Below are 17,934 nucleotides of genomic sequence, written 5' to 3' on the forward strand. Positions count from 1 at the left end.
CAGCTAAGATCCAGGCTTTTTCTACCTTTTAATCCTCCAACTCCAGAATGTGGCACTTACGTTCTTCATCTACACATCCATATCTTCACATTCCAGGATGGTGTTCAGAAAGCAGCCTTGGCTCCAGGTTTAAGCACCAGGAAGGAGGCAGGGAATGAGGAAGGACATAGGACTTAACTTTAAGGAAGACTTCCTGGAAGTCCCACAGGCATTGCTGATTACATCTTATGGGCTAGAACTTTGTACATAGCCATACCTAATGATAAGGGAGGCTAAAAAATGTAGTCTTTTTAACTAGGCAACAACATACACAGCTAAAGATTGGAGTGCTGTTCTAAGAGGGAATGGTGGAAATTGGGGTGGTTGACCATTAATTAGTCTCTGGCAAATGGAAGGATTCTGGAGGTTCTTTTTTTTTTTTTTTTTTTTGGTAACAGCTTTATTGAAATACACTCCATATACCTTAGAGTTTACCCATTTCAGTGTACAATTCAATGTCATATATTCATACTATATAATATATTCATAGAACTGTGGCTCTGCATCCATCTCATGACAGTTTTGTCAGCCCCAAAAGAAACCCCACTGTTCCCTTAGTAATCATTTTCTTTCCTCCCTCCTCCAACTCCCTTAGGCAACCACCAACCTATTTTCTGTCTCTGTATTTTCCTATTCTGAACATTTTATATATACATATATATACACATACACATACATATATATACACACACACTTTTTAAGATTTTATTTGACACAGAGCACAAGCAGGGGGAGGGAGAAGCAGGCTTCTTGCTGAGCAGAGAGCCCGACATGGGACTCGATCCCAGGACCCTGGGATCATGACCTGAGCCGAAGGCAGACGCTTAACAACTGAGCCATCCAGGCACCCTGTATTGTGTTTTTGTTTGTTTGTTTGTTTTTGTTTTTGTTTAAATTTTAATATGGGGCTTGAACTCATGACCCTGAGATAAGAGTCCTGTGCTCTACTGACTGAGCCAACTAGGTTACCCTGGAAATTTTATTCAAATGGAGACACTCAGTATGTGGTTCTTTGTGGCAAGCTTCTTTCACATATGTAATGTTTTCAAGTTTCATTCACACTGTGGTATGTATCAGCACTTTTTCCTCTATTTATTGCTGAACATCATTCCATTCTATGGATATATATACCACATTTTATCCATTCATTAGTTGTTGGATGTTTGGTTTGTTTCCGCTTTCTTTGGGGGGGGAGATTTTATTTGGGTGCCTGGGCGCCTCATTTGGTTAAGTGTCTGCCTTTGGCTCAGTTCATGATCCTGGGGTCCTGGGATCAAGCCCCACAGAGGGCTCCCTGCTCCTGGGGGACTGCTTCTCCCTCTCCCTCTGCCTGCTGTTCCGTGTGCTTGTTCTCTTTCTGTCAAATAAAATCTTTAAAAAAATTTTTTTTTATTTATTTAGAGAGTGCAGGAGCAGGGGGAGGGGCAGAGGGAGAGGGAGAGAATCTTCAAGCTGACTCCTTGCTGAGTGCTGAGCCCAACATGGGGCTCAATCTCATGACCGGAGCCGAAACCAAGATTTGGACACTTAACTGACTGAGCCACCCAGGTTCCCCAACTGTGATGAATATTTTAATGCTGCTGAACGTTTGTGTACAACTATTTGTGTGAACATAGGTTTTCATTTTTCTCAGATGTATGTCTAGGAATGGAATTGCTGGGTCATACCTATTCAGATCCTTTGCCCATTTTTTTTTTTTTAAGATTTAATTTTTTAGAGAATGCATGAGCGCAGGGGGAGGAACGGGGGCGGGGGAGAAAGGGGGATAGAATCTCAAGCAGATTTTGCACTGAGTGCGGAGCCTAACGTGGGGCTCAATCTCACCACCCTGAGATCAGGACCTGAGCCGAAACCAAGAGTCAGATGCTTAACCGACTAAGCTACCCAGGCACCCCCCCCAAATCAGTATCCTTATTGCAGTCTCATGAGAGACCCTGAGCCAGACCATCCAACCTAAGCTGCTTTTTTGTTGTTGAGTTCTAGGGGTTTTTTATGTATTCTAGATACACATGCCTTATTAGGTATGTTATTTGCAAACATTTGCTCCTATTTGTGGGCTGTCTTCTTGTTTTTTTTTTCTTTCTTTTTTTGTAAAACGTAGACTCGACACCCAGCATTTGGCTTGAACTCAGGACTCTGAGATCAAAACTCATGCTGAGCCAGCCCAGCGCCCCATGTCTTCTCATTTTCTTGATGGTATCGCTCTCTCTCTCTCTCTTCTTTTTTTTTAGATTTTATCTATTTGACAGAGAGAGACACACAGCGAGAGAGGGAACACAAGCAGGGGGAGTGGGAGAGGGAGAAGCAGGCTTACCGCTGGGCAGGGAGCCCAACGCGGGGCTCAATCCCAGGACTCTGGAATCATGACCTGAGCCGAAGGCAAGACACATAATGACTGAGCCACCCAGGCACCCCTTGATGGTATCTCTTGAAGCACAAAAGTTTTTGTTTCTTTTTTAAGATTTTATATATTTATTTGACAGAGAGAGACACAGCAAGAGAGGGAACACAAGCAGGGGGGAGTGGGAGAGGGAGAAGCAGGCTTCCTGCGGAGCAGGGAGCCCGACGTGGGGCTCGATCCCACTGGGATCATGTCCTGAGCCGAAGGCAGACGCTTAACAACTGAGCCACCCAGGTGCCCCAAAGCACAAAAGTTTTAAAAATTTTGATGAAAGTCCAATTACCTATTTTTTCTTTGGTTGCTAGTGATAAATATATTCTTTTTTTTTTTTTAATTTATTTATTAGAGCAGATGAGGATGCATGGAAGGGTGGGCCAGAGGGAGAGAGGGAGAGTGTCTCAAGCAGAGTCTGTGCTGAGCATGGAGCCTGACATAGAGCTTGATGTCAGGACCCCAGGACCCTGAGACCCTGACCTGAGCTGAAACCAAGAGTTGGATACCCAACCAACTCTGCCACCGAGGCGCCCCCAGTATATTCTTAAATATATTATTCACAGTGGCCAAGAGGTGGAAGCTACCCAGTGTCTATCAGTGGATCAATGGATAAACAATGTAGTATATACACATAGAGTAGAATGTTACTCAGTTTTAAAAAGGGAGGAAATTCTGACACATGCTGCAACATGTATGAACCTTGAAGACTTATGCTGTGTGAAATAAGCCAGTCCCAAAAGGGCAAATGCTGCTTGATTCCACATCCTTCCACATGAAGTAGCTAGTGGTAAAATTAATGAGCCACCCAGGTACCCCTGGGCCTGTAATCCATCTTGAGTTAATTTTTGTATATGATGTGAGGTGTAGCTTTCTAACTTCATTCTTTTGTGTGGATCTATTCGGTTGTCTCAGCACTATTGAAAAGACGTTTTCCTCCATCAGATTGTCTTGGCATCCATCACTTGACCCTAAATGTGGGGGCTTATTTCTGGACTCTCAATTCAAGAAGCCAGCTGGTATTTTGATAGGGATTGTCTTGAATCTGTAGAATGATTTGGAGGATGTTGTCATTTAACAGTATTGTCTTCCAAGTCTTTTCATTCATTTAGATCTTTCTCTCAACAATGTTATGGAGTTTTCAGGTTTTTTTTTTTTTTTAAAGATTTTATTTATTTATTTATTTATTTGAGAGAGAGAGAGAGAGAGAGAGAGCACATGAGAGGGGGAAGGGTCAGAGGGAGAAGCAGACTCCCTGCTGAGCAGGGAGCCCGATGCGGGACTCGATCCTGAGACTCCAGGATCACGACCTGAGCCGAAAGCAGTCGTTTAACCAACTGAGCCACCCAGGTGCCCTTCAGGTTTTTTTTTTTTAATTTTATTTATTTATTTGGCAGATAGCACAAGTAGGCAGAGAGGCAGGCAGAGGGAGAGGGAGAAGCAGGCTCCCCACTAAGCAGGGAGCCCGACGTGGGGCTCGATCCCAGGACCCTGGGATCATGACCTAAGCCGAAGGCAGCTGCTTAACCAACTGAGCCACCCAGGTGCCCCTGTTTTGGAGTTTTCAGAGTGTATTTTGTACTTTTGTTAAATTTGTCCCTGTTCTTTTTGAAGGTATTGTAAATGAAATTGTCTTCTTAATTTGATTTTCACTTTGTTCATTACCAGGTTATAGAAGTACAATTGATTTTTGTATGTTCATCTTGTATCCTGCAACCTTACTGAATTTGTTCTGATAATTTTTAGTGGATTCCTTAGGATTTTCCATATATATATAAGGTCATGTCATCTGCAAAATAAGATAGTTTTATTTCTTCCTTTTCAGTCTGGATGTCTTATCTCATTTTCTTGCTTAATTACTCCGGCTAGAATCTTCATTATCATGTTGGATAGAAGTGGCAAAAGTGGCCATTCTTGTCTTGTTCTAATCTTGAGGATAAGCTTTCAGTCTTTTTACCCTTAACTATAACAGTTAGTTTGTGGCACCTGGGCAGCAGTCAATTAAGCATCAATTCTTGGTTTCAGCTCAGGTCGTGATCTCATGGTCCTGGCATAGAGCCAGGCGTCAGGCTCCACACTCAGCACAGAGTCTGCTTAAAGATTCTCTCTCCCTCTCTCTCCCCCCCCCCTCCGTTCTCTCTCTGTCTGTCTCTCAAATACATAAATAAAAATCCTAAAAAGAAGAAAAGTATAACCATTAGTTGTGGAGTTTTGGTGTCAAGTGGAAAGTTGTACTAACATTTTGTATTTGGGTGTGCTAATAGAGGCTTGTGCCCCATGGTCAGAAAAGTGTGTGTCATAGCCTGAGGCTATTAATAGCTTCTTGTGCGTTCTAGATAACACCTTTGTCTCATGTTTCAGCATGGCTGCCATCCGGAAGAAACTGGTGATTGTTGGTGATGGAGCCTGTGGCAAGACTTGTTTGCTCATCGTCTTTAGCAAGGACCAGTTCCCAGAAGTGTATGTACCCACAGTGTTTGAGAACTATGTGGCAGATATTGAAGTTGATGGAAAGCAGGTGAGTATACTTTTCATAACAACTGGTTTCATTTTGCATCTTAGGCAAAGATGTTCATAGAGCCTGTAGAGAATTAGGTCTTTTTGTCTCTTCAGTACACAATATAATAATAAACATGTTTGAGAAATCCATTCTGTTCCTGCCATCATAGCCCAACTTTGTTCATTTTTAACTGCTGTCATCTAGACTTTAATCACATCCCTATGTATTTTACATAGGGAAGCCTCTTTACAGCTTTATATTTGAAATTTAGTTTGTTGCCAGATGGATAACGCTAAATTGAATCTCTTCGTATGGATGGACTTCCCCAGTTCTGTCATATATCATTCAGTGCTGAAGTATGAGATTACTAGGTCAAGAGGTCATTTTATGGGTCTCAAAAGGGTATACTGATGTACACCACCCGCAATGTGACATTTAAGTAATAGCCTCATATTTAATTTTTTTTAATGGTGTTTTACTTTAACATAAATAGGCTGCCACCATTGCTTCAATTACCTGTCACTGGCAACAAGGACAGTGTTTCTTCGTGTCTGTCCTGAAAGTCCACTGGCAAGACCGGAGCAAAACTCTCCTGGAATTAGAGTTTATATGTATATATTTTTTAATTTTCTGTTCCTTTTTTTTGTTTTTTTAAAGATTTTATTTATTTGACAGAGACACAGAGAAGGAGCACAAGCAGGGGGAGTGGGAGAGGGAGGAGCAGGGAGCCCCATGATCAACCCCCCTGGGCTTGATCCCAGGACCCTGGGACCATGACCTGAGTTGAAGGCAGACGCTTAACGACCGAGTCACCCAGGCGCCCCTTTTTGTTCCCTTTTGTGTCAAATAATGTCTTACCCAGCTCCTGTACAACTTTTGGAGAGGCATGAAATTCCCACTGCAGATGGGTCAGCTGAAAAGAAACTAGAACAAGGGGGCTCTTCTCCAATATATCCAGTCCTCTTGGGCATTCATTCACATGTCTCATGCTGCTAGCACGAGACATTATGGCCCCCATAATTCCATGCCCTTTCTCCTTTCTCATTTTCCTGCTTTACCTATTACCCCTTTCTGTCCCAGTGCTACCTAGCTTCAGTTTGTGGCACCGGGTATGGAAAGCACATTAAGCCAGCTATTCAGATTTCTAGGGTCCCTGAAATAAAAGTGCTTCTTAGCAACTCAGTAGCCTACAAGTTGAGAGAGGGTTCTAGGAATGTTCATTTAAGAGTATACAGTAATAGTCCAGGAAACCATCCAAGATTCTAGGTGATTGTGGTCCCAGGAACAGACCTACCAAAGTTGGAAAAGCCCATTCTGACAAGAGATAGGGCCAACATCCCAAAGCATTTATCAGGAGATAGGGTTGGATGTGTCTGACTGAGCACACATGAGGCTTGGAGGGGCCAAGGTAGTATGATTAGGCAGAGAGTGAATGAGCTGTACCATTCTGAGGTTCGTTCTGTTGTGAGCCTTGGGCATCAGTGTATTAGAAATACACATACCAAACCAGTAGTGTGTGTGCATGACAGAAGTGCAGTGGGTCTAGTGGAGGTTGTGAGCTATGCATCCTAGGGCAGAGGTTGAGGGTGGAAGAGATAATTAGCCATCAACTTTAAGGAAAGAATGATATTTAGAAATTTTGAAATATGGGCTGTGAAGGCTCTAGGAAAAAAGGGTATTCCAAGTACTAGAAGGAGAGCTTTTGGCTCCAAAGCCTCCCTGAGCAGAAGTATTAATATCCCACTCTGGTTGTGAGAAATCACAGGGCTGTCTGCAGTGCTGGACAACATGGAAGGGGACCTGTGTTCAGAGCCCAGGCATCAGTTTGCCCTCCTTTCACAGGAAGGTGAGCAGGTTCCCAGGTGTGAAAGGAGTACCCTGCTCTCTTAGTGATGCTTTCATTCAGATCTTTTTTTGAGCAGAAAAGGCAGGTCCAGAGACCTTTCTTGTCCACTGAGACCTTGCCTAACGTCCAGCATGATGGTGTCTTTTCTTACCCACCTACTCAAATGTAATCTTTTTTTTTTTTAAGGTTTTATTTATTTATTTGAAAGAGAGAGTAAGCATGAGTGCAGGAAGGAACAGAGGGAGATGGAGAAGTAGACTCACCACTGAGCAGGGAGCCTGATGTGGGGCTCAATCCCAGGACCCTGGGATCACAACCTGAGCAGAAGGCAGATGCTTAACTGACTAAGCCACCCAAGTGCCCCTCAAATACAGTCTTGTCTCCGTTTTTGCACATTGGAGCAGAATGATGAGACAAAGGAAACAATTGAGTTACAATGTATTGGGAAAAGTTACTCAGGTCTGGTGTTTCCTTGTCTTGCTTTGTACACCTGGTAGAATGTTCTCTATAGTTTGATTTTCCTTGTTCATCTGCTTTTCTATGTAGAATGTTTATAATTAAATACTATGCTTTTTACAAACTATAAAGTTATTTTTTGACTTGGTATTTTAAATTATGTACTAATTATGTACTTTATATACTTTATGTACTCTAATATTTTGAGAAATTTCAACCTAAAACAATTTTTTTTTTTTTAATTTATTTGAGACAGAACGAGAGAGAGAGCACATGAGAGGAGGGAGGGTCAGAGGGAGAAGCAGACTCCCTGCTGAGCAGGGAGCCCGATGCGGGACTCCATCCAGGGCCTCATGGATCATGATCTGAGCCGAAGGCAGTCGCTTAACCAACTGAGCCACCCAGGCGCCACAACCTAAAACAATTTAAACACACCATCCAGCTCAGGCTTGTTTTACTGTTTTGGATAGTTTGCCATTTGAATGTACTTTGGTGAGTACCACTTTGTCTGAAAGTGGAGAGGATTAACCTTGCATTCTTGTGTTTATTTTTCCTATCACAGGTAGAGTTGGCTTTGTGGGATACAGCTGGGCAGGAAGATTATGATCGCTTGAGGCCTCTCTCCTATCCGGACACTGATGTTATACTGATGTGTTTCTCCATTGACAGCCCTGATAGTTTAGGTGAGTAACTCTGCAGCCTGATGTTTGTCACTGTCTGTGTGCCTGGCTGACACCTGGTTTCTCAGGTCATTTCTGTGCGTCAAGTCATTGAAAAGCAAACATGAACTTCATAGAAGGAATCATCAGTGACCAGAGTCCTAGAGCCTTGGGACTATAAAGCCTGGGCCCTGGGTCACTTTTCAGCCTAGGTCTCCTATGTGTCTACCTTGTAAAGTAGGTGGATTCCAAATACAAAGCCATCTTTTCTACTAAAATTTGAGGAAGGCTTTTTTAGGTGCTCACACCTTTCTTCAGTACTTCGTATTGAACCTGTTGCTTCCCAATATCTAAACTGGTGATTTGCCATTTCCTGGTAGTGTGTTTGTTTGTTTAAAGGTTTATGTATTTATCTGAGAGAGAGAGTACGCGGGGAGGGTCAGAGGGAGAGGGAGAGACGCAGACTCCCCTGAGATCAACAGTTGGATGCTTAGCCAACTGAGTCACCCAGCATCCCTCCTGGTAGTATTCATTTTAGCCGTTTTCTAAAGTATCTTAGCTAATAGAGAGAGACTTGAACGTCAAGTTCAAGTTATTTTCATTTCACCAGCTCAGTTGGTCACATGTCTCAGAAGCCACCTTCCTTCAGAAAAAGACCAAGTAAAACACTGACCTCACACTCTGAAGCAAGGCACCAAGGTCTGAAACAGAACTTACTTTCGGTTTGTACCTAAGAGGATAAAATGTCTCTCTTGGTGATGTAGTGCGCTTTCTTTACAAGGTAGCAGTCAGGCCAAGAATATTGTCATCATTGGGCGCCTGGGTGGCTCAGTTGGTTAAGCAACTGCCTTCGGCTCAGGTCATGATCCTGGAGTCCCGGGATTGAGTCCCACATCGAGCTCCCTGCTCAGCAGGGAGTCTGCTTCTCTCTCTGACTCTCTTCCCTCTCATGCTCTCTATCTCTCATTCTCTCTCTCAAATAAATAAATAAAATCTTAAAAAAAAAAGAATATTGTCATCATTAATACAAACAACCTTGGAGGGCCTGCTGGTGATGTGGGCTTGCGCTGGCCAGTTAGGGTTATATGACCTTTTTTTTTTTTTTTTTTTTTTTGGTCATGGTTATACTCAATGACAGTACTTGGGCGCTCCAAGATTTTGAGCCCCTTGATCAGGGTTATGCATCCCAAGGCATCAAGCTGAGACTGAGCCCTCTGTGCAGTGTCTCCCAAGACTGAGACAGATAGAGCAGGTACTCTCTGCCATTGGTTCACTTTATTTTCAACAGTTGTTTCAGTTTTGGTTTCTCAAACGAACCTGACTTCCTTTGGGGGTCTCTTGGAAGGCCCGAGAAGATGGGGCATAGAAAAAATAGAGCCATGCGACACCCTCCCTTCACACACACATTGTGGACTTTGTCTAAGTCCTGTGGGAATGCAGAGGAATGCTGCCCTATATCTCATCATCCAAGGTATAATCCTTTAGGGACAAAAACACTTCAGAGGCAAAAGTTATTTTTCTCCATGTTTCCTCATCTCAAAGGAGGTTTTTAGCACCCCTCCCTTTTTTTAAAGTAGGCTCCACACCCGGCGTGGAGCCCAGTGTGGGGCTTGAACCCTGAGATCAGGACCTCAGCTGATAATCAAGAGTCAGATGCTTAGCTGACTGAGCCACCCAGGTGCCCCTCTTTAGCTTTTGACTTCTCTTTACTAGCCATGACTTGTTTTTTGCTGGCCCTTCTCCCAGAGGGCAGGCCCTGGGGAGGAGAGCAGAGGTAGAAAGTAAAGAGGCAAAGGAGAGATCTCTGAAATACAGATACACCTAGGGAGAGGGTCTGATGTTGGAGGATGCTCTGCCTTCCCTGGAGGTCATTGCAGGAGTGTGGTTGGGTGGAACCGCTTTGCTGAGCTGACTTAACTAGCTTGGTTTTGCCAAAGTCCTTTTAAAAGTTCTGTTGTCTTGGCTTGGATATGGGGAGAATCTCACCAGTAGTTTGCCCAAGTAAAATGTGTTATGGGAACTCAAAAAGTGTGGATCAAGAAAATGAAAAGCTAATGTCAACCTAATGTTAAACTTTGTTTTACTTGATTGGATGTTACTAGACTATGGCCCCATATGTAGGTATAGGGTAACAAGTTTGATCAGGAATCAGAATATTGATGTGAAGGTTTCAGCCCTGCTGCCAGCCAACCTTGTGATAATTTTACTTTTTGAGCGTCTGTTATCTGGACTGGCAGTTGTTCTAGAGTCTATATTCTAGTTGAGACCTGGGGTAGCAAACTTGTAAAAGACCAAATAGTAAATATTTTAGGCTTTGTTGGCCATATGTTGTACCGAACTTGGCCACAACTACTCAATTTCACACTGTTGTATCACAAAAGCAGCCCAGAATATATATAATGAATGAGCTTGGCTATGTTCCAGTAAAACTTATTTTAAGAAAAAAAAAAGTTTTTGTTTTTTTTAAGATCTTATTTATTTATTTGAGAGAGAATGAGAAATAGAGTGCACGAGAGGGCAGAGGGTCAGAGGGAGAAGCAGACTCCCTGCGAGCAGGGAGCCCAATGCGGGACTCGATCCCGGGGCTCCAGGATCATGACCTGAGCTGAAGGCAGTCGCTTAACCAACTGAGCCACCCAGGTGCCCAAGAAAAAAAAGATTTTATTTATTTTAGAGAGAGAGTTTGAGCGAGCAGGGGTGGGGGGAGCAGAGGGGGGGGAACGAGAATCTGAAGCCGACTGTGTACTCAGCACTGAGCTGGACAAAGGGCTCAGTCCCACCACTGTGAGACCATGACCTGAGCTGAAACCAAGAGTCGGATGCTTAACTGCCTGAGCCACTCAGGCTCCCCAAAGATGCTATTTTTTGAGAGAGCGAATGAGTGCATGTGTGCTCACACAAGCAGGGGGAGCAGTAGAGGGAGAGGAAGAAGCAGGCTCTCCACTGAGCAGGGAGCCCCATGTGGGGCTCGATCCCAGCAACCTGGGTTCATGACCTGAGCCAAAGGCAGGTGCTTAACTGACTGAGCCACCCACGTGCCCCTTATTTTTATAAGTATTTTTTAAAAGTAGACTCCAGACAAGATTTTATTTGCTGACCCTGATCTAGATAATAAGGATTTCTACTCTCTAGCTTTCTGGAATTCCCAAAGGCCCTCATACAACCCCACTGTAAATCCACACAGAGTGATAAGCCTCAATGTTATCAGATTATTTCGGGGGTGGGAGGTACTGTAGGTGATTGCCATCATTGGATTAAATAAAGTTTTAGGGGCGCCTGGTTGGCTCAGTCATCAGTAAAGCATGAGACTCTTGCCTCAGGGCTGTGAGTTCAAGCCTCATATTGGGCATGGAGCCTACTTTTAAAAAAGCGGGGGGCGGTGCAGAAAAGAAAAAAGTTACATTTTAAAGTTATTCATGAAAAGAGAAGGCAAGACAGAGGCAATTCATTTTAATATATGTGTCCTGAATTCCAGGGGGTGAAGAGACTATTGGAGTAATAATTTCATATATTCAGCAAATAATTACTGAGCACCTATTTATGGAAGAAATTTCTAGATTAAGGGAGACAGAAGAGCAAAAACAACAGTAAATCCAAAAAAAGAAAAACCAATCTGATAGCAAGAAATTTTACAAATAGCATTCTTAGAGGTGGGTATGGAATGGGCCATGGTAGTATTCTGTTTTAGAGGATGACCATAGAATGGTCAGCAACCCTACTGAAAAGGTGACTTCTGGGCGAGACCTACAGGATCTGAGGGAAGCAAATACAGATATCTAATAAAAGAACCTTCCAGGTAGGGGGAACAGCAGATGCAAAGTCACCAAGGCAGGAAGAGGAAGGAAGGAATCCAGTGTAGCAGAAGAGGTGGGAATGAGGGTTGCAAAGCCATGTGCTTAATGGTGTGGACTTTTCCTTTCATTATGAGTGAGTTGGGAGCTGGATTGTGAGAAGGATTGAACAAAGGAGTGATGTCTCACTTACCTTTTAAAGTGATCACTGTCACAGCTGAACTGAAAAGTGACCGCAGGTGCAGAGGTGAGAGCAAGGTTCAGGCTGAGGTTGTTTGGCGTGGTTGTTAGATGGGTTGGCCCTTTTCTCTGTATTACTCTGTATTGTTCTGAGGACTGGAACACTGCACTTCTTGGAAACCTCTTTGTTTCAGAATAAAACTTTTGAGTTTTAAGTTGTGACATTAGTAATACAATTGACTCTATTGTTGGCTGTAGCAAAGCATAGTCAAGTGTCCATTTTGTGTGCTGAAGAGTAGTATGTGTAAGTTTCCTGACCTTAGCTTCTTTATCTGATACGGTCTTTCAGCCAGAAGACAGAGCATCTTTCCATATTCTAAATAACTCTTGCCTTTTGGTAATTTGTCTTGAAGTCAGAGAATGAAGTTTACTTTTTTTTTTAAGATTTTATTTATTAATTTATTTGTTAGCGTGCACAAACAGGCAGAGCGGCAGGGAGAGAGAGAATTAGGCTCCCCACTGAGCAGAAAGCTCGACATGGCGCTCCATCCCAGGACCCTGGGATCATGACCTGAGTTGAAGGCAGACGCTTAACCAACTGAGCCACCCAAGGCGCCCCTGAACAATTTATTTCCAAAATATAGCCTCAGATTACAAGCAGACTATTTAAATGATTGTCAATAAGTACTTTGTATGCATTGACTCTGAATAACCCTATGTGAGATAGGTAATACTGTTATCCCCATTTTATAAAATGCCTGACACTGAGATGCAGATGCCCAAGGCCAGGTTGTGGGAGGTTGAACCTGGGCCACTTACACACCATGATGTACGTCCAACCTTTGTAAATTAGTACAGTATTGGCAAGAAGCTGGTTATCACTCATTTTCATAAGTCATTCTTGAGCCATTTGAAATACCAATAACCTACACTATGTGGGTCATGCTGAAGGTCCAAAAGGAAGGTATCGAGAGAACATGGGGACCCTGGGCCAGCTGCAGCCCTTGAATGGAGACCCTTTCTGTAAGATGTAGTCAGAATTACTAGCCAGCAGTGACAAAATGGTCCGTGGATAGCTTCCCTCCTTGGGTCAGGTTGTATCGTTGTGGAGCCACCTTGTGTCCTGGATCCTTTGCTCCTCCAAAGGCTTTAACTGGGCCCTGCTTCTACAGGAACTGAGTTCCTTAGTGGGGACTGAGGAGAAGCTGGTGATTCTGTGCTTAACGGAAGGGGGTTAGATTTTGCCTTTTTCTGTGCTTTTGAAACTAGTGAGACTCCATTAAATGTTGAGCATACTTTTTTAAGTAGTTTCCTTGCAATTTAACCAGGGCTCTTGGACATTGTTCAAGGTAGAATTGTATATCCAAATTTTGCTGCTTTCAGAAAACATCCCAGAAAAATGGACCCCGGAAGTCAAGCACTTCTGTCCCAACGTGCCCATCATCCTGGTTGGGAACAAGAAGGATCTTCGGAATGATGAGCACACAAGGCGGGAGCTAGCCAAGATGAAGCAGGTATTGTCTGGGGCCGGGCTCTGTTGTCCTGTAGTATTCTAAAACCCAGGGCCGAAGGTTGGTTGTTGAGGGGGCCCAGCAGAAACTCACAAGCCAGGCTATTTCAGAGAGTCCCAGAAGCCTTTCTTTCTCCACCTGTCCGTCTCATTCACTGGGGCCTGCTCATAGGGTCCTTAAGACTCCATACTCATGTGAGATGGGAAGCTCTCCAGTGAGGTAGTACTGTGCTTCCAAGGATTGCCTGCCTGAGAAGGGACTATCAATAGCAGTAGTCAGTACTCCAAATGCAGGAAATTTTTATCAGGCTCTTGATTTCCCTCTCTAGTTATTACCTTGGTATATATGAGGCCAAAGATTAAATTGGTGGCAACTAAAGGATCAAGAAATCCTGAGGACAAGGAGTCCAGAGAGCCCTGATGCCTTTATAAAAGGCATGATGGAGTTCGCATCTTGGCTTCTGAGAAGCCAGGTGGCCCAATGGCAGGGCTTCCCTAGTGCAGGGCAGGAGCCTTGAGGTCTTCAGCCCAGGTTCTTCTACTGAGGTTCCTCTCTGAATGTTAAGGTCAGGATCTGTTTCCTTCCAGAGGCATTCATTCCTCTGTGAAGCTAACTACAGGAAGATCCAAATGCTTACCCTGGACTGAAAGCTTGAATCATTTTGCCCTTGATTCCCTCCTAAACCTTGCAGGGCTCTCTGGCTTCTCCCTTCTTTCTCTCTTCGTCCCAGAGAAGAGCTTGTTTGATAGAGATTTTATATTGGGGTAGGGAGGATCACTGCATATGATTTTCATAAGACAGAACTCAAATCTGGGTTTGGCAGCTTTTAAAAGAAATCTTTTAAGCTGAATTTGAGTACTTTGCACTTACTTCATATATGTGACACTTAACTGAAAGTGCTCTTTTCTCTTTGTTAGGAGCCGGTGAAACCGGAAGAAGGCAGAGATATGGCAAACAGGATTGGCGCTTTCGGTTACATGGAGTGTTCAGCAAAGACCAAAGATGGAGTGAGGGAAGTTTTTGAAATGGCCACAAGAGCTGCTCTGCAAGCCAGACGTGGGAAGAAAAAATCTGGGTGCCTTGTCTTGTGAAACCCTGCTGCAAGCACAGCCCTCATGCGGTTAATTTTGAAGTGCTGTTTATTAATCTTAGTGTATGATTACTGGCCTTTTTTCATTTATCTATAATTTACCTAAGATTACAAATCAGAAGTCATCTTGCTACCAGTATTTAGAAGCCAACCGTGATTATTAATGATGTCCAACCTACCTGACCACCGGGGTCCTTCTGACACTGCTCTAACAGCCCTCCTCTGCACTCCCACCTGACACACCAGGCGCTAATTCAAGGGATTTCTTAACTTCCTGCTTCTTTCTAGAAAGAGAAACAGTGGTAACTTTTGTGAATTAGGCTGTAACTACTTTATAACTAACATGTCCTGCCTGCCATCTGTCAGCTGCAAGGTACTCTGGTGAGTCCCTACTTCAGAGCTTTACTCCTTAACAGATTTTATTGGCATAGCTCTGTGATGGGCATCCAGTTTTTTGAAAATGCTCATCCAGAAAGGCCCAAGTCCATGCAGCTGTGGCAGAGTTACAGTTCTGTGGTTTCATGTTAGTTACCTTATAGTTACTGTGTAATTAGTGCCACTTAATGTATGTTACCAAAAAATAAATATATCTACCCCAGACTAGATGTAGTATTTTTTGTATAATTGGATTTCCTAATACTGATATTTGTCATCCTGCAGAAAGTGTATTGGTTTTTTAAAAAAGAAAGTGTATTTGAAAATAAAGTCAGATGGAAAAATGCATTTTTAAAATTCCCGTTTTGTCAGTTTCTCTGATAAAAAAGATGGCCCATATCACCTGTTTTTGGCCCCACATATTCCAGTACTCCCTCCCCAGAGCTGGGCTAAATAAATAGGAATTTGGTTTCATGCCTGAGGCACTTAGACACTTCAGAAGGTGGCATGACCTGTCTCACCTGGACTGCAGGGTCTGGCTCTAGTTCACAGTGCTCTTTTTCCTCACTGTATCCAGGTTCCCTCCCACAGGAGCCACCAGTTCTCTTGGGTGGCACTCTTTCTTCTCTCCAGCTGACTGAACTTTTTTTCTGTACCAGTTAATTTTTCCAACTACTAATAGAATAAAGGCAGTTTTCTAAACTTCCTGTATCCTGGTGTTTGTGTTGCTCTCTCCAGGGCCGGGAGTGGGAGGATATATCCAGCCTAGCTCTCCTTGGAAGTGTCCTTCAAAGTGCAAAAACCAGCTTGCCCCCATTCTGACACAACCCCCCCCCCCAATTTGGCACTAACCTGGCTGCTCCTAAGAAGGTGGAAACGATCATTTTGTGTCAGTTAAAGTTCACAGTGGCCTAGTGTGGGGAATGCATTGTATGGAGGATACATGAAGGGTACTCCAAGCAGTCATTCTTCTGGAGGAATCTCAGGAGTGACATTTTTCTCTTCCTGCCCATGTGTCTTTTACTTACAGGCCTGAGCCTCAGATTAAGCTGATTAGGTATAGAGGATGGCCTGAAATCGGCTGGGTCCACCCCAGAAGCCAGGGAGGGGGCTGGGTCTCAGTGCTCCTTGGGAAAACCAGTGTTAAGGACAGTGCCACACTGGAGATCTAAAAGGAGACCAGAGGCCTGGATGAGAAGACGCGCCAGGCAGCCCCAGAATGCAGGGAACGGAGTTAGAGCTGCATTTTGGAGCCTGAGCCCTGGCTGCCCCCGGCAATGCCCACTTTCCTCCAACTTAACCTTCCTAGAGCCACAGCGCGTCATCGCAGAGAGAACTTGCCTTGGCAGTCACTGCCAACTGCACCACCACCGCAAGTCACAGCTTGCTCTGTGCACCTGGCGACAATAGGAGACAGACTGCAAGAGAAGTAATGTGGCTTAGCCTGGGAGGGCTGTGTGGCCAGGAGCGGCAGCCGCTGCTGTTGCTGCCCAGTCTCCTTGGGCCCTGCCCCATCCCTTAACTAAAAACCCTTGAGAAGGAACCGGAGCCCTCTTGAACCCGAGCCCTGGGTAACTCGCGGGAACGCCACCAGCCCCGCGCTGCCTAGACGGGACCTGGCGTGCCTGCGGTTCCGCACTGCCTGGGCGGTGCCCGCATCCGGCCAGGCCGCACCCTCCCACCCGGCTGGAGGGAGGGCGGAGGCCGGATGAGGCGGGGCCGAGGGGGGGGGAGCGGCTGGAAAAGTCCCTGCGCCACGTGACCCCGCAGTCCTCGCTGTCCGCTGCCGAAGCTACGCACTGTAGTCAGAAAGCCCGTCATGTGTGCCGCTCCGCTCGCCACCGCCGCCGCCGCGCTTGGGGCGGCGGCCCCGCGCTCCGTGTATGCCTTCTCTGCGCGCCCGCTGGCCGGCGGGGAGCCCCTGAGCCTGGGTTCCCTGCGGGGCAAGGTGCTGCTCATCGAGAATGTGGCGTCGCTCTGAGGCACAACGGTCCGGGACTACACCCAGATGAACGAGCTGCAGCGGCGCCTCGGGCCCCGGGGCCTGGTTGTGCTCGGCTTCCCGTGCAACCAGTTCGGGCATCAGGTGCGCGCAGGGGGCAGAGCGGGGGTGGGGGTGGGGCGGGGCGTGCACCAGGTCCTGGCTGCGGAGAGGCGGGCCCACCGGCGCTCGTCCCGGCTGGGGTCAGGTCTGCCTAGGGGTTTTACCAGAAGGGCAAGAGCCCGGTGACTCATCGAGAAACCTCGTTTGCTGTCCGAACGTTTCCCCTCCCGCTGCGGCCCCGGGTTCCAGCTGCTCTCCCCTCCCGCAGGAGAACGCTAAGAACGAAGAGATCCTGAATTCCCTCAAGTACGTCCGACCTGGCGGCGGGTTTGAGCCCAACTTCACGCTTTTTGAGAAGTGCGAGGTGAACGGCGCGCAGGCGCACCCCCTCTTCGCCTTCCTGCGGGAGTCCCTGCCTGCCCCCAGTGACGACGCCACTGCGCTCATGACCGACCCCAAGTTCATCATCTGGTCTCCCGTGTGCCGCAACGACATCGCCTGGAACTTTGAGAAGTTCCTGGTGGGCCCAGATGGTGTGCCTGTGCGCAGGTACAGCCGCCGCTTTCCAACCATCGATATCGAGCCTGACATCGAAGCCCTGCTGTCCCAGGGGCCCAGCAGTGCCTAGGCAACCCTCCTACCCCTGATGCTTGGCAGCGCTGCCCTCGGGATTTCATCGATGACGGTGTTTCCTCGAAATCTGCCTGGAGGAACACCTGATTTCCAGAAAAATCCCCTGAGCTAGGCGCTTTTGTCCATCCCAGCACCCCCTCCCTAACAAGCCTCCTCAGTAATAAAGTGGTGGGTGTCAGCCAACTTTGTGTGTGTCCTGTGTCAGTTGGGGACATCTTTCCTAGTAACCTCATTGTCACAGGGCTGTGAGCTTAAGTGTCGTGTCCCCCCCCCCACCCCTTGGCCTTTATTTATTTTTTTTGAAAGATTTTGTTTATTTATTTGACAGAGAGAGACACAGCGAGAGAGGGAACACAAGCAGGGGGAGTGGGGGAGGGAGAAGCAGGCTTCCCGATGCGGGGCTCGATGCCAGGACCCT

At 45.7% G+C, this 17,934-nt stretch overlaps 2 protein-coding genes across 3 annotated transcripts in view; both read left to right on the plus strand.

The window, feature by feature from the left end:
- Window positions 1-15,550, plus strand: part of RHOA (ras homolog family member A) — a 62,829-nt gene extending 47,279 nt beyond the window's left edge. For both annotated transcript variants that reach the window (XM_028124531.2, XM_028124530.2), the window contains 4 exons: window positions 4,793-4,949; window positions 7,796-7,916; window positions 13,247-13,377; window positions 14,292-15,550. In XM_028124531.2, coding sequence (XP_027980332.1) covers window positions 4,794-4,949; window positions 7,796-7,916; window positions 13,247-13,377; window positions 14,292-14,465 — 582 coding nt within the window. In that variant the 5' untranslated portion in view covers window position 4,793 and the 3' untranslated portion in view covers window positions 14,466-15,550. The remainder of the gene's footprint in view (window positions 1-4,792; window positions 4,950-7,795; window positions 7,917-13,246; window positions 13,378-14,291) is intronic.
- A 1,050-nt stretch (window positions 15,551-16,600) lies between these two features.
- On the plus strand, window positions 16,601-17,699 carry GPX1 (glutathione peroxidase 1). Its single transcript, XM_028124485.2, has 2 exons — window positions 16,601-16,925; window positions 17,152-17,699. Exons 1-2 carry the CDS (start codon window positions 16,659-16,661, stop codon window positions 17,509-17,511), a joined length of 627 nt encoding a protein of 208 aa, XP_027980286.1. The 5' UTR covers window positions 16,601-16,658; the 3' UTR covers window positions 17,512-17,699.
- Window positions 17,700-17,934: the final 235 nt, after the last annotated feature.

Source organism: Eumetopias jubatus, unplaced genomic scaffold (genome assembly GCF_037043125.1).
Source record: "Eumetopias jubatus isolate StellerSeaLion01/CBP00866 unplaced genomic scaffold, mEumJub1_p1.0 scaffold_1, whole genome shotgun sequence".
Classification (NCBI taxonomy): Eukaryota; Metazoa; Chordata; class Mammalia; order Carnivora; family Otariidae; genus Eumetopias; species Eumetopias jubatus.